Here is a 14,520-nt window from a genome sequence, read left to right as displayed (position 1 = left end):
ACATCCCACTTACACAGGACGTGGCTTTCTGGGGATGTGCACTAAAAGCCACCCAGGAAGAACCAGACACACTCCGAGCCAAAAGCATCACGAGGTGTGGCAAAGGAGGGGCGATCTCGGGCCAGAACTCTTTGGCTGCTCGCCAGCTTCCAGCAGCTCCTCATCTCTCCCGGCATCGCCACGTGTCATCACGTCACCCACTTGGAAGTGCTCTGGAGATGCTTGGCCACAACTGAGGGCTCAGATGGGGAAAGACGAGGGGGAACATTGCATGAGAGCTCCATTGCATTAATGATGTTGCGTGTGTATGCGTGTACACGTGTACTCAATAACCACATATGGTTGGCTCAACACATATACAGTAGAATATCAAACTGGTCGAATACTGAGCTGTTCTAAATGTGATACTGCGCAGGGGGGGCTTCAGTTTTTGTTTAAATATGTCCCATGTGAGAAGAATTCCATGCATGTGATAAAGTGCTAGTGTGCATGTTGACCACATGGACCTGTGGAATGAAGGACTTTAACAGGAAGGAAGCACTCAAAACCTAACAGTCCCCCTTCAAGAATTGCCAAGTGGTACAAGTTCAGAATTCTACAGTTCAATCTATGCAGAGTCTAAGGCTGCAATCCTATACCCACTTTCCTGGGAGTAAGCCGCATTGAACGCAATGGGACTTACTTCCGAGTAGACATGCATGGGTTTGTGTCCTAAATCTCCTCCTCAAACCTAGGGTTGCCCAAGACGGTTTAAGGCTGCAGAGTTTCTACCACCTCGTTCTGCTGCCCACACCTAAGTTGAGGAAGGACGAATGTTCTAGATAACCAGAAGGGTAGCTCTGTCGTGGGTAGGATGAAACCCAGCAGCTCAAGTTTCTTTTTAATAGTCCAGGATAGGGTCCTTAAGTAGCAATCCTGAAATCGCTTCTTTGGACTACAATTCCAGGCGTTTGTACCTCGAACTTGCTCCTGAGTAAGGCTGAGATTCTGATCACGCTCACTGTGCAGAGGGAGACTTCTTTTCAAAGAAAGCATGAAGCAGTCCAACTGCAAATCCGTGCAAAATTGCCACCGGGCTACCCGATCCTAACCATTGACGTCAGTGGGAATTACTTCTAAGTACTGTACGTTCTCTGTTGACTTGCATTTCAACGCATGGAAACAGAGAGTTCCTTTCGTTCACTGTCGTGGCTAAAAGACTCGATGCCACTCAGTGGCGTAGCTAGAGGGGGTGCAAGGCTCTAAGTTTTGCAAGGAGCATCACCGCAGCGTACAAGGGTCCCCTCCCCCTCCCCTTCGGAGCCAGGCTTATGTCTTTTGCTCCCCCTCCCGGAATGGCTCCTAAGGGGAGAGGAAGGGGTCCCTTACACGCTGCGGCGAAGCTCCCTGCAAAACTTAGTGCTTAGTGCTTAGTGCTCTAGCTACACCACTGGTGCCACTGAATGTCAGGTGCCCAAGAAGCGGAGTATCAACTTGGTGATCCTCCTTTGAAATCAGGATGTAATTTACTCAGCAAAGACGCTTGCAACTCGGTCATTCCCATGCATATTTACTCAGAAGGAAGCCCTACTAAACTCGAGGACTCATTCTACACCCAGCCTACTTATGAGCAGACAACGCCAAGATGTATGTGATGACTCCATAGCGCTGCTGTCCATGAAGGCCACTTAGAGTCCATTCCTAGGCATGTCTACTCAGAAATAAGTCCCATTATAGTCAATGGGTTTTACTCCCAAGTAAGTGTGGCTAGGCTTGCAGCCTTATAGCACAAGCCTGTCATAGGATTCCTATGTATGTCTACACAGAAGTAAGCCCCATTGTGTGAAGTTGGACTTACTCCCAGGAAAGTATGCTTAAGGACTGCAGCATCAAATTTAGCATCCTCTAGAATAATAAGCACTACGGATCTTTGTGGGGGCCAAACTTATGCATGTTTCCTGAAATAAGTTCCCCTGGGTTCAATGGAGCTCACTCTCTGGGAGCTTACTCTCTAGGAGTTTCCCTGGGTTCAATGGAACTTACTTTCTGGGAGCTGTCTCTCTCTCTCTCTTACTCTCTGCCCAGCCTACTCTCTGGGCACAAGGTTCCCAACTTACAGCCCAATCCTAGGCCTGGTCAACTTGGAAGCAGTGATGTCTAGGGATGCAGGATGCCAGTGCATCACCCCCCATGCAGTGGGCGGGGCAACAACCCAGGTGGTGGGCGTGGTGATGTACCATCACTCTGCCCCCACTGGTTTTTGGGCTGTACCTTTTGATAGAACAAAGATAAAACACATTCTGCATGAAATTACGCATTGATTGATATATAACATGCTGGTATTATTCCTCCAAACTGTGATTTTAGTGATTTTGGTCACTAGTGGTGTCACACCCCCTCCCAGGGTGTCAACTTACTAACACCTTATTGCAGCAGTTCTCAAACTTTTAGCACTGGGACCCACTTTTTAGAATGACAGTCTTTCCAAGACTCACCAGAAGTGATGTCATGGTGCAAGTGACATCATCAGGCAAATTAAAATAAATAAGAATAAATAATTAAATTAAAACAAATAATTAAATAAGCAGAAGCCAGCCCTGTTCCACCAAGTGAATGTCCTCTGTAGCCTGCCTGCAATAACATCCCCCTCCAAAGCCAGTAAGGTTTTCAGCCCTACCCAGTACCCAGTTCAATTTAAGAACTTCTGTTTAAACCAGATCACTGTCAGGATCCACCTGGCTTTGCAAGTCTCAAAAAAGTTCACCTTATCAGCTGAAGCCTCTGCTTTGATTCTTTTTAGTGGGGGGGGGGGCTTCTGGAGCATTTGTTGAGCTCCAGTTCCATCAGATCAGGACCATTCTGGTGGCTTCACATTCCCCTTTGCCTGGCCTGACCACCAGCCAAGGCACGTTTGCTTACTCGCGAGTAAACACAACAGTGAGGCTTAGTTTTGCTTTCCATAGGGCACAATACATTTGTCTGCTTGGAGGGAGGGACTTCCTTCTCAGGTGTTTTTGGGGGCTGCATTCATTGGATCAGGACCATTCTGGTATCACTGGATTCCTCTCAGCCTGCCCTTTCCAATGGATTAAGGCAAGTTTGCCTACTCATGAGTAAATGCACGATACAGCTCAATTTCACTTTTCTTAGGGCTCCATGCATTTTTTGTTCTCTGGTTTTTTGGCCATAACTTTTGATAGAAAGGGAATATTTCACTCAAGTTTTTTGCATTGCATTCCACTCGAAATTCTGCATGCAATGGTATATAACATGATGGGGTTACACCTAACCACCACTAGTTTAGCACTTCACCCGCCCTTGTGCGTCACCTGGTGCGGTCCGCACCCCTGCACCCTCCTAGCGATGCCACTGCTTGGAAGTAAGTCTCATTGTGTTCAGTGGGGCCTACTCCCAGGAAAGTGTGCAGAGGCCTGAAAGTGTGGTGGCCTTATTATTCTGTTTTGTTGAACAGGCGTGGGAATTTGAACTGGGCAAGGAACTCGAATGGAATGAATGGCATGCCCCGTACAGTTGTACAGACTGCTAGAGCAACCCTAAGGGCTCTCCTCCTCCAACCGCAAAGAGGGTGGCTTGGCTTGTTCTTTATCGCCCTACTCCCGGTTTCCATCAAGCAGTGGCCTGCTTGATAGTGATTGGTCGGTGGACTCACAGGGAGTAGGCTGTTTTGTTCTCTGCTGGATGAACCCAGGCTGCACTGATGGAGCCAAGAAGGAGCACTTGGCTCCTTCAGTGCTCCTTGCTTGCTCTAAGTTGTGGCAATGGTTTGGGGGTATAATTAACTTGTGGTCTGGATCACCCTGGGTGTTGACTCTAATCTGGGAGCAAATCAACCGGCTTAAAAAATTAGCTTAGTTGTTGTGACTAATTACTGGAGAGGGGAGGAAGGAATGCTGGCCTCTGAGAGCCCAAGCCTATCCATGTCTACTCAGAAGTAAGTGCCATTATAATCAATGGGGCTTGCTCCCAGGTAAGTGTGGAGATGATTGCAGCCAAAGTTCTCATAGGAAGCCAACATGGAATCCTGAACAAAGAGCAGGTATGGGTGGATGGATTCATTGCCTGCTCTTGGAGAATTGATGCGGGTATGGGCCCTTTAGGAGTGCTAAAGGGGACATAGATGGGGTCTGGGACATTAGGAGGAGGAGATCTCCCTAGTTCTTACTAGGGCTACAAGTTTTGGTTAGATCAGGTTAAAAGGCATTCTTAGACTTAGCTCATCATCATCATCAATAATAATAATCATAACAACAACAACCACATAGGACACACAGAAATTACTATCAATCAACTGCAAAAAGCAGCGTTACTGGGAACAGTATTTCTAGCAGGGGTGTCAAACATAAGGGCCAGGGGCTGAATGCAGCCCGCAGAAGCTTTTTATCTGGCCCTCAGGCTCTTAGCTGCTGAGCAGTGCTGAGGTATTACTGCTGAAAGGTGGCCTGCATGATAATTGGGCTCTGCTGTATCTTGAAATATGATCAAGATTTTCTCTTTTGTCATTTGCAGCTAATGTGTTCCTAAGTGAGAAAAAGGTGCTTATTTCTGGTTATGACCTATTTAATGACATCACTTCTTGTCTATTGACATCACTTCCAGCCCTCAGAGGGCATCATAAATGCTATTCGACCCAGTGTATGAAATGAGTTTGACACCCCTGATTTATAGAATTAAAATCAGGCATTGGGAAGGACTCAATGTCTGGACAACAACAACAACAACAACAACAACAACAATAATAATAATAATAATAATAATAATAATAATAATAATAATAATAACAGTATTTATATACCGCTTTTCAACTAAATGTTCACAAAGCGGTTTACAGAGAAAAATCAAATAACTAAATGGCTCCCTGTCCCAAAAGGGCTCACAATCTAAAAAGATGCAAAAAGAATACCAGCAGACAGCCACTAAAACAGACAGTGCTGGGGTGAGGTGGGCCAGTTACTCTCCCCCTGCTAAAAAAAGGAGCACCCACTTGAAAAAGTGCCTCTTACCCAATTAGCAGGGGTTCACCCAATTAGCAGGGGTTCCCAATTAGGGATAAAACAAACCTACCTGACTGTATGAAAATCTCATAATAATAATAATATCAAGCCTACAAGGCCAGTCTCATTGGCCAGTGTCACCTCTTTTGAGGCAAGTGTGAACCCATCCGATGCATATCTACTCAGGAGTAAATCCCATTATAGTCAATGGAGCTCACTCCCAATTAAGTATTGATAGGATTGCAGGGGAAATGTTCCACGGTTAGGCTAGGAACAGGTAGTAGTAGCTCAATGGCAGAACTTCTGACTTGCATACTTGCCTACTTAATACATTCAATACCCAGCGTACTATGGAATGTCAGGTAGCAGAACTGGGGGGGGGGGGATCTGTCCCAGAGAGCCTGATAGTATTGAATTGGACCCATCACACCTTTCCTCCTGCTCTTAGGAACCTCTGTTCAGAATGGTCAGCATAATTAGGCTAAAGGAGCAGAGGCAGAGGGCTGGACTTTGACTCTGTTTATAAAAGGCTAATGGATTTTACTGCCTCCTTCCTTTGCCTTCACCCACACAGCCTGACTGCTGAGGTTTTTTTTCATATTGCGGGATGGATGACAGATGAACCACAATGCTGAATTCTTTGCACCATGTGCGTGTGACTGATAATCCGGTCACTGGAAATGTATCTAATTACTTTCCTCCTGGTTTTTTTTAATAGGCCTATTCCTGATAGCAGCATCTTGTGGTTCAGCATATAGGCAGCAATGATTGGTATTTTCCAGGTGTTTTCAGTCAGCCTCCATTAACCAAATGCTCTTTAAGCTGCTGTTAAATCTTTCTTTTGCTGGTTCTGAGGTCCAGGCAAGGCTTTATTTCAGATGGAACTGGAAAGTGGGTTTTTGTATTGTTTTGTTTTTTCTTGGCTCTAACAGCTTCAGAACCTCCACAGATCCACAAACCCATAAAGGAAAAATGCTAAAAGCCCATGAAAGTCGCCATATAGATTGAGAATAATTTCAGATCCTGACTCAATATCTTCCCATTTTTCAACCCAGCAACAGTGCTGACTTTAATCAAGTTTATTTGGAATCACAATTACCAAGGCATTTGGCTATTTATAAACATGTGGCCTGTCGCAGCAGAAATAATATGTCTTTCTGCCATCTGGGCAATCTCCGTACCATCTTCAGCCCCTTCACTCATGCACGAGGCAGGCCGAGTTCCATTTCCTCATTTTTGCCCTGTCTCTTATCATCATTGGCTATTCATCACCGAGGTTATTATAAGCTCTGGCAGGCTCCTCAGCTGGTGCGCCTGCTTCTGCCTCTGAAATATAGCATCCATTGACAACGGGTGGCACATGAACAGGAAGGTCTTCAGAGGCTGTTGCTTGAAGGCACCACTGAGTTCATTTGCAAGGGAATGAGGAAAGGCAATCAGAGCCAATGCTGTGTTATTGCTTCAGTTTTTCTTAGCTGGGATTAAAAAGAAACATGCTTACAGCGATCCTGCTTCTGCTTTGGTCTAGATTAGACATTATGCTAAGCCTTAACAGTGAAGGATTTTGTAGAATAGCAGCCCAGCCCTTTGTGCCCCAACTCTGCTATAATTATCTTAGCCTGTAGCTATGCCTTACCTCAGTGTTTCTCAAACTGTGGGCTGGGACCCACTAGGTGGGTTGTGAGCCCATTTCAGGTTGGTCACATAGAACCTAGCTCAGCCATCATTGAAAATACAGAGCTACTGGGCAGGGCAGGCTCCCTGTGGGGGAGAGACATGATGCTTTGCCCTGAATAGATGGGACTCTGGAAAGGGGGGAGGATTGTGTGACTGGAGAAGGATCCAAGTCTGCATTCCACTTTGACTTCCAAGCTGGAATGTCTGAATTCTGAGCTATGAAAAATAACAGCATGAGCATGCTGTGTGATGGAACCGTTAGTTAACTGCAGCTTAGGTTTGAAGCCTAAATTGATGATGTCATTTCCGGCCATGACATCACTTCCAAGTTAATGGCATCACGCCCGGTGGGTCCCAACAGATTGCCTTTCTAAAAAGAGGGGCCCAGTGCTGTAAAGTTTGAGAACCACTTTCTAGGGAGTTACGTCTAGGGCATCACATCCTAGCCTTAAAGCCTGCACTTTATCAGCCCTGACAAATTCATAGGCAGCTTTTCTGGGTTTTGGTGGAAGATAATAAAATTTGAGCAGGACTTTGGTGATTCCTCTAGGACAGGGGTCTCCAAACTTTTTGGCCAGAGGGCCACATCAAATATCTGGTGTGGTGTGGAGGGCCTGAAAAAAATTGTAAATATAAAATTTAAATAAATAAATTAGAGATGGAACTTAGATGAGTGAATGAATGAATGAATGGGCTCATTCATTCAACCTCTCTGGCCCTCAGAACACCCTCCAGACACAATCAGAGCACAGTTCTGGTCATGTTCAGTTGAGTGGGCCAGGGGCTTTCAGGGGACAAGAGGTTGGCCGCGGGCCGGAAGGAGGCTTGCTGTGGGCCGCATCTGGCCCCCAGGCTGGGGTTTGGAGACCCCTGCTCTAGGGGTTCAGACACATAGTATCTAAGCTACTGTTTGATTCAATATCGATTCAATATTGGTCAAGGCAGGGTGTCTGTCTTCAGTATCAGATTCAGTATTGGTTCTCCAATGGACAAAGTGGCATGAACATAGGGCCTTCACAAGTTTTCTGGTAACCTGTCCTCTGAACTGGTGTCCAGGACACTCTTTGATGTCAAGACTAGTGAGTAATTCAAAGTATTTGCCCTGCCAGCACACCTTTCTCTGCAATACACAGTACACCTCTCACTTCTGTTTGTGGCACATTGAAGGCTAGACCACATGGACTCAGAACATAAGAGCAGCCTCACTGGATCAGGCCAATCTAGTCCAGCTTCTTGTATGCCTCAGGGAGCACACAACAAGATTCACGGTTGGGGGGGGAGGGAGCTATGAAGTCTGTGTGCATGAGCAGGGCTGCAAAGTTGGCTTAGAAACATGGCTTCTGAATGTGATTCCACTACTTTTTAATATGCTGTTATCTTTGGAATTATTCACTCATTATGTTGTATACGTGTACAGATGTCTGTACATGCATACCCATGTCTGTGTGCATGACCGTACACGTGTTCATTTTAAAGTCAGCTTGGTGACTGGACCTCTCAGAAATAGAGTATGTTGCTACTGTACCCATTTTCAATGTAATGTGTGTACACATCAACTATTGAGTGTGGTGTATGCAGATATAGTACAGTGTGTGGCAGTGAAATTGCTAGTGGGCCACACCAGGTGATGTGCACAGGGGGGGGTGTGTGACACCACCATTCAACAAAATTTTTAATCTTTGTATTTTCGAATAATACCATCATGTTGTATATCAATGTGTCATTTCATGTAGAATGCAGTGAAGCAAATTGCACTGAAATATCTCTATTCTATCAAAAGTTGATGTGTGTGGTGTACACTCTTGAACATAACATGTGAATAGGACTTCTGTTTCATACTCTATTTGCCCTTCCCAGCAAAGTTAAACAAACAGTTCTCTTTTAAATCATGTGAATTATTAAGGCAAGTCATCAACATGAAAAATATAATCATTGTTTTGGCTGTTGTACAGGACATCCCAGGTATTTCAACCAGCTGTCAACTGGATTGGATATGGTTGGATTAGCTGCCGATTGGCTCACTTCTACAGCCAACACTAACATGTAAGTGCCATATGTCCTTTTTGCTGCTGCTCTTAATGATGGGCTAACGTTAAACTTAGTTAATACGGTACTGAGTCCAGGCAGTCTTTTCAGCATGTTAGTCTAGCCATTGTGTCTATTGTGCTGTTGCCTGTTTCAAAACAGTGGAGGGAGGCAACAGTGTCAGCAATGGTGGCAATCAGGAAGAGGACCCATGGTGCCCCCATTGTCCTCTTAGTTCACCTGCCACCATCGCCTCTTCTGTGAGTGAGGAAGAGGTGGTGGCAGGTAGGCAGGCGAAGAGGAACATTGTTGTCTCTCTCTCCCTCCCTGCTTGTGGAAGAGATGGCAGGTAGGCAGAAGTGTCCTTTCCTTTGCTGAAGTGGAAGAGGTAGGGTCACACACCTGGCCACTCCCCTTGCAGAGGAGAAGGTGGAATGTGCCTCCCCACGCAAGGGTGGCAGCAGCTGGGGGAAGGTGGCTGTGGGGGTGGTCTCAGGTGCCATTTCCCCTTGAGATGAACCTGGCAGAAGTATTTACATATGTGGTACTAACTGTATAGTACTAGGGCTACAATCTTGTGCACACTTACCAGAGACTAAGTCCCATTCAACCCAATGGAATTTACTGCTGAGTAGGCATGCATCAATGCCTCTTCCCCTGGGGGCCGGGGATAAGAATAGGCCCTCAGTTTGGCTGTACTTGTCGTAAGAGGCGACTAAACAGCCACCGGGTAGATGGGACTCGATAGCCTGGGAAGGCAGCTCATCTGAGAGAAGGAAAACTCTGATCCCAAACCTCCACTGCCTTGTGGCTACATCCAGTTCTGGAAAAGGCTTCAGGAGTCAACCTCGAGGCAAAATCCGGAGCCGGAGTCCTGAGGCAGTTCATGGCTGAACACAGTCACGTTCTGGCAACTCCTGCGACGCCGCTGGAACCAACCGTATTTGCCTCTGCCTTTCCATTGGACCATTTCAGCGACGTGGAGAGGGGGGATTTGCTGCATGGGTAACAGCCTATCCTCCATACCTACTTTACCCAGGCTTCACGCACTGGAGAGGACACTCTGTTCCAGAACCACTATTCAGAGCGTGACACCATAGTCTTCCGAGACTGAAGGATGCCAACAGACAGGCATGCATCAGCTTGTGATAGAATCTACTTCCATTATTAGGTCTCATTATAATGAAATCCGATACACATCTACTCAGAAGTAAATTAAATTCAATGGGACATACTTCCAGAAAAGTGTGAACAGGATCACAGCAGTAGAGATTCATTTACTTATTATTTATTTACATTTTTCCCCATTCTCTCCTTCCTCCAAAAAGTTTAGGTTGGTGTGCATAATATGTGAACGTTGGTATGTACAGCATTGTGGCTAAGAGACTGAGCTGTGAATCCAGACTTTCCCAGTTCAAATCTTACCTGTACCATGAACTCTGTAAGTGGCAAGCTTCTCCCTCTCAGCCTGTGATATTAGGACAATACTTACTTACCTAACAAGGTTGTTGAGAGGACAACATCCTGAAAAGACACACGAAAGGTTTTGCATACTCAGGAAGTGCTGTGCAAATGTGAATGATGATGATTTACTCCTTCTTCCCATTGATCATCACAACAGGCCCCATAAAATAGAGGTGATGTCACCTCCAGCTTTGGAGGCACCCTGGGAAACCACAGGGCTCTTCCAATGGCATGCACCCCCCAAGCTACTCCCCCATAATGTCTGGGCAACAGTTCTCGTTCACCACTATTGCTGTATTTGTGAGTGTATTTGTGTGATAGAGGAGTTCAGTTCACTGCTGCAACCAGCTCCCCGTTGCCTCTTGGAAAACTCCCAGCTGGTCCCCAGAATGACTCCTCCCTGCCTCCCCCCGCCCCAGCTTTCTTCTCGGCAGTCCAGACAACCGCCAAGCAGCGGAGACCGGGCACTCACCTAGCGCGAGCCCAGCGCAGGTCAGCGCTAGGCTAGCACGGGCACTCGCCTGGCGTTAGAGATCGCAAACGTGTCTTACGTTTGCAACAGTGCATGCAGGTGGTAAGCCCAGGATTAGGCTCTGAGTCTCTGCCACTCTGCTGACAGCATATCATATCAGTCTTGTAATGTATGTCCTATCTGAAGTCTTTGATGATGAAGTAGGAATTATGAAGATGTTTGCACTTCACTAGAAAATGATGATCATTACTACATTTCAGGTTCACCTATGAAATTGCGCCCGTGTTTGTACTTTTGGAATATGTCACACTAAGGAAAATGAGAGAAATAATTGGCTGGCCAGGAGGTGCTGGCGATGGGATATTTTCACCAGGTGTGCAATTTTTCTTGACGTGCTTATGACTGCTGTGAATTATGATGTGCTTTAATTTGAGGGAAAAAGAGAAGCAGCATGCAGGTTCCATGGGACACACGCCCATAATATTTAGCATCCTCTTTTAGCAACCTAAAATTATTGTATACAGGCAGGACTTTGGCATCCACTGATTTGGCATCCACTGATTTGACTCACCACTGATTTGACTCACCACTGGTCCACCTTTAAATGCCTTGTAACAAGGAAAAGAAAGCACCAAATCCAATTTCCTACCTTTGCACTGCTAAATAATTATAATTTCATTCCATTAGATTCCATTATTCACCCCATCTGGTAGCTGAATGCAGTGTAGCGCCTATACCAATGCATTCTGGGGTGACAATAGAGGAGCAAAAAACCTGGAGGTGGGTCTTTAAAGCTATTTTTTTCACTGATTTGGTATCCACTGCTTTTTCTTTCTTTTTTTAATCCACTGGGGGTTCTGGAATGGAACTGTAGTGGATAATGAGACATATCTTGTATTCATTATATTTGATGGGTGTGGTTATTAAGGACTTTAATAACTGTCCTTGCTGAGTACTTATTTCAGACAAACTGCTTTGGTTTATAAATAGCCAAAGGAAACCAGGAAAACAATCAGAATATACATTGCCCTATGTTTTGAATATCTTCCAATAATTCCATGAATTGTATGAAACAAAACCATTACAGGGTTTTGTTTTGTTTGATTGGTTTTTTTTGTAATGAGAGAAGATATTTTTTGTGCCCTTGATGAATGGAGATAGAAATTGAAGTGTCAAAGGTCAGTAAGTTTATTCATTCTTTCGGGCTATTTCAGCATAAGAATAACCCTCCTGGAACATGCAAAAACTGCAATCCTATACAGTACATCCCAATGAACTTAGTGGGGGTTGCATGTGAGCAGAGAAGCATAGGATTACACTGTAAAGGTCTGATCCAGTCCAGTATCCTGCTTCCCACAGTGGTCAATCAGCTGCTTCCAGGAATCTGATATTTCTGTGGTTGATTGATTATTGTATATTGCATTGTTTTCTATTACAAGCCATCTTAATAATAATAGTTTTAAAAGGTACAGTAAAAATGCCAAAAATTAATAACTGGAAAGCACAGAAGAGGGACTTAAGGACCCTCTTCCACTGTTGTTGTCCAGCAGCTATTTTCAGTCATGACTAACAGTGTTTGATAGACCTAGACCTATCATATGACTTTGTCTATGCTTAATTTCTAATTATTATTTAGAATACTTACATAGTGTTCATACAGCAAAAAAATTGAGAAGATGGCTCTGTGTCCAAAAAGGGCTCACAATTTAACAATCAAAATTGTGATTCTGATCTAGCAACCAGAAGACAAAATCGGATTGTGTTTCACAGTCAAAAAAACTAATAGTCACTGGAAGGGATGCTATGCTGGGGTGAACTGGGGCATATGTGTTGTGTAAAGAAGTATTTCTTTTAGTCATATTTAGTAATAGTAACCTGACTATTCTGCAAATCAATCTCAGCAGATGATCCTGAGTTGTAATATTACGAAAGAGAGAAGAATAAACCTTCTAAAGTTCTCACAGTTTATCTTCTACTTATCCACACATACCTGTGATTTATCAGCATATTTATACAACTACAAAGAGAATAAAACTCTACCTTCTATATAGTATCTGGTTTGTTCCCCAAAATGTTTGACTGTCATGAAAGGGGTTCAAGATCCAGAAGTAATATTCAAGCCTCAGTTCAGAAAAAATTAGTTTTGTAATGGGACAACTGAAACACAAATAGCAGTGCTTGAGGGGTACTTGACCCCATACCTCCCACTCTGTTTCCCAGATTTAAATCACTCCTCACAAGCTAACAGCATCTTTGGTGAAATCAGATTAAATTTAGATCCTGAAAATAGCACTGGGGGAGAGATAAAGCAAACCTTCATCTCTCCAGCGCTGCTTTCGTAATCGCATTTGGAGCCTGCTTTTAATTTTATTTGTCTTGTCGTGGTGAAAGAGTTTGGCAAGGAAAAAAATAAAACAAGAAGTTCCTTTACTGTAAAGTCAAGTGATGGCCTCTCAACTAGAAATGTGTCCGTCTTCGGAAACTTGCATGACTGTTGTAGCTTGTGCTTAAGCAATGTGACTTGGAATAGAAGAAGTAACAGTGTATTACTGTGAACTCCAGGTGGTGCCATATCTAACATGTATGCTATGTTGATTGCACGTTTCAAGATGTTCCCAGAAGTAAAAGAGAAAGGGATGGCAGCTATTCCAAGACTGGTTGCCTTCACATCAGAGCATGTAGGTGTTTCTGTGGTTTTTTTTTCCCCCATCCTGCTAATCACACCATTTGCTAATTAGAGATTTTTTTTTTTTCTAATGTCCTTTTGGGGAATAAGTAATAGCTATATCTTTCCTTTTACAATATATTTTCCCATTTGGAGAGGTCTGGTTTGTCATACAAAGGAGTGTGTGCTATGCTCCGCTTTCTCTGAAATGCATGGTATTGAACAGGGATGTCCTGTGACAACCAAACTACAGTATATGAGATCCAGAATTGGATGACATGACCCAATTATGATCTAATTATAACATGATTGGATCTCCTGGTGTATTTTTCTTTTCATAAATCCATAAGAGAACCTGATTTGGATTTTGACTACTGCATAAGCAAAAGAATGTTTAATCTTTTGCCTTGTATCAGTTTACCAAGGACATGCATAAGTGTACACACATGTGCCCCCCACACACATCCTTGGAGTTGCTATTGGAGGAGAAAACACAGGTACAAGTGCCCAAATGTTTTCCCCTCTTCAGTGAATAGTTACAGGAGCGTGATTTGCATCACATACTAGGCACAAGGGGTTAAACCCTCTCTGCCCCTGACCCAAGTCCCAATCCAAGCTGGGTCTTCCTACAGCTGCTTTTAGCAAAAGAAAAATACATCTGGAGATCCAATCATGAATCTTGCACATGATGTGTAATTTTAGCCCTGAATCTGTTAGTTTATGTGGTGACCTTTGTAGCTTCCATGAAACTCCCATGAAATATGTTGTGATGAGATCAATAGTGGCAATGCGATAGTATTAAACAACAACAGCAATACTTAGCATCTTTATAGCCCAAAGTTTTTCAGTGGTAGGAGCCATAGCTCATTGGAAGAGCATCTGCTTTGCAGGCAGGTAATCCCAGGTTTGCATCTCGAGATAGGGAAAGAACACATTCCTGATGGAAACCTTGGGAAGTCAGTGCCAACAATGCTGGATTAGATGGACCAATGGCCTGACTCAGTATAAGACAGCTTCCTGTGTTTCACATACATTGTTTTGTAGTAATCCCCATAACAACTCTCAAGGTAGGTCAGTGTTATTACTATCCCCACACTGCAGATCGGGGAGGGGGGGGCTGAGATTGTAAGCAGGGAGGTTGCCTTAAGGTCACTGAGTGAGTTCTTGGCAGAACTGAGATGTGATTTAATGGCCTCCTAGTTTGCTGCTTTAATGCTCAGCTATTA

General features: G+C 44.3%; 1 protein-coding gene across 1 annotated transcript in view; it reads left to right on the top strand.

Annotated features, from left to right (window-relative positions):
* The window catches only part of GAD2 (glutamate decarboxylase 2), a 43,001-nt gene that overhangs the window by 7,499 nt on the left and 20,982 nt on the right, over positions 1-14,520 (top strand). Inside the window, exons 5-7 of the mRNA XM_066629042.1 lie at positions 8,621-8,711; positions 10,890-11,002; positions 13,192-13,307. Coding sequence (XP_066485139.1) covers positions 8,621-8,711; positions 10,890-11,002; positions 13,192-13,307 — 320 coding nt within the window. The remainder of the gene's footprint in view (positions 1-8,620; positions 8,712-10,889; positions 11,003-13,191; positions 13,308-14,520) is intronic.

The sequence above is a fragment of the Tiliqua scincoides genome, chromosome 5 (genome assembly GCF_035046505.1).
Source record: "Tiliqua scincoides isolate rTilSci1 chromosome 5, rTilSci1.hap2, whole genome shotgun sequence".
Lineage (NCBI taxonomy): Eukaryota > Metazoa > Chordata > Lepidosauria > Squamata > Scincidae > Tiliqua > Tiliqua scincoides.
The sequence above is the reverse complement of the archived record's forward strand: the minus strand, read 5'-3'. Positions and strand labels throughout refer to the sequence as shown.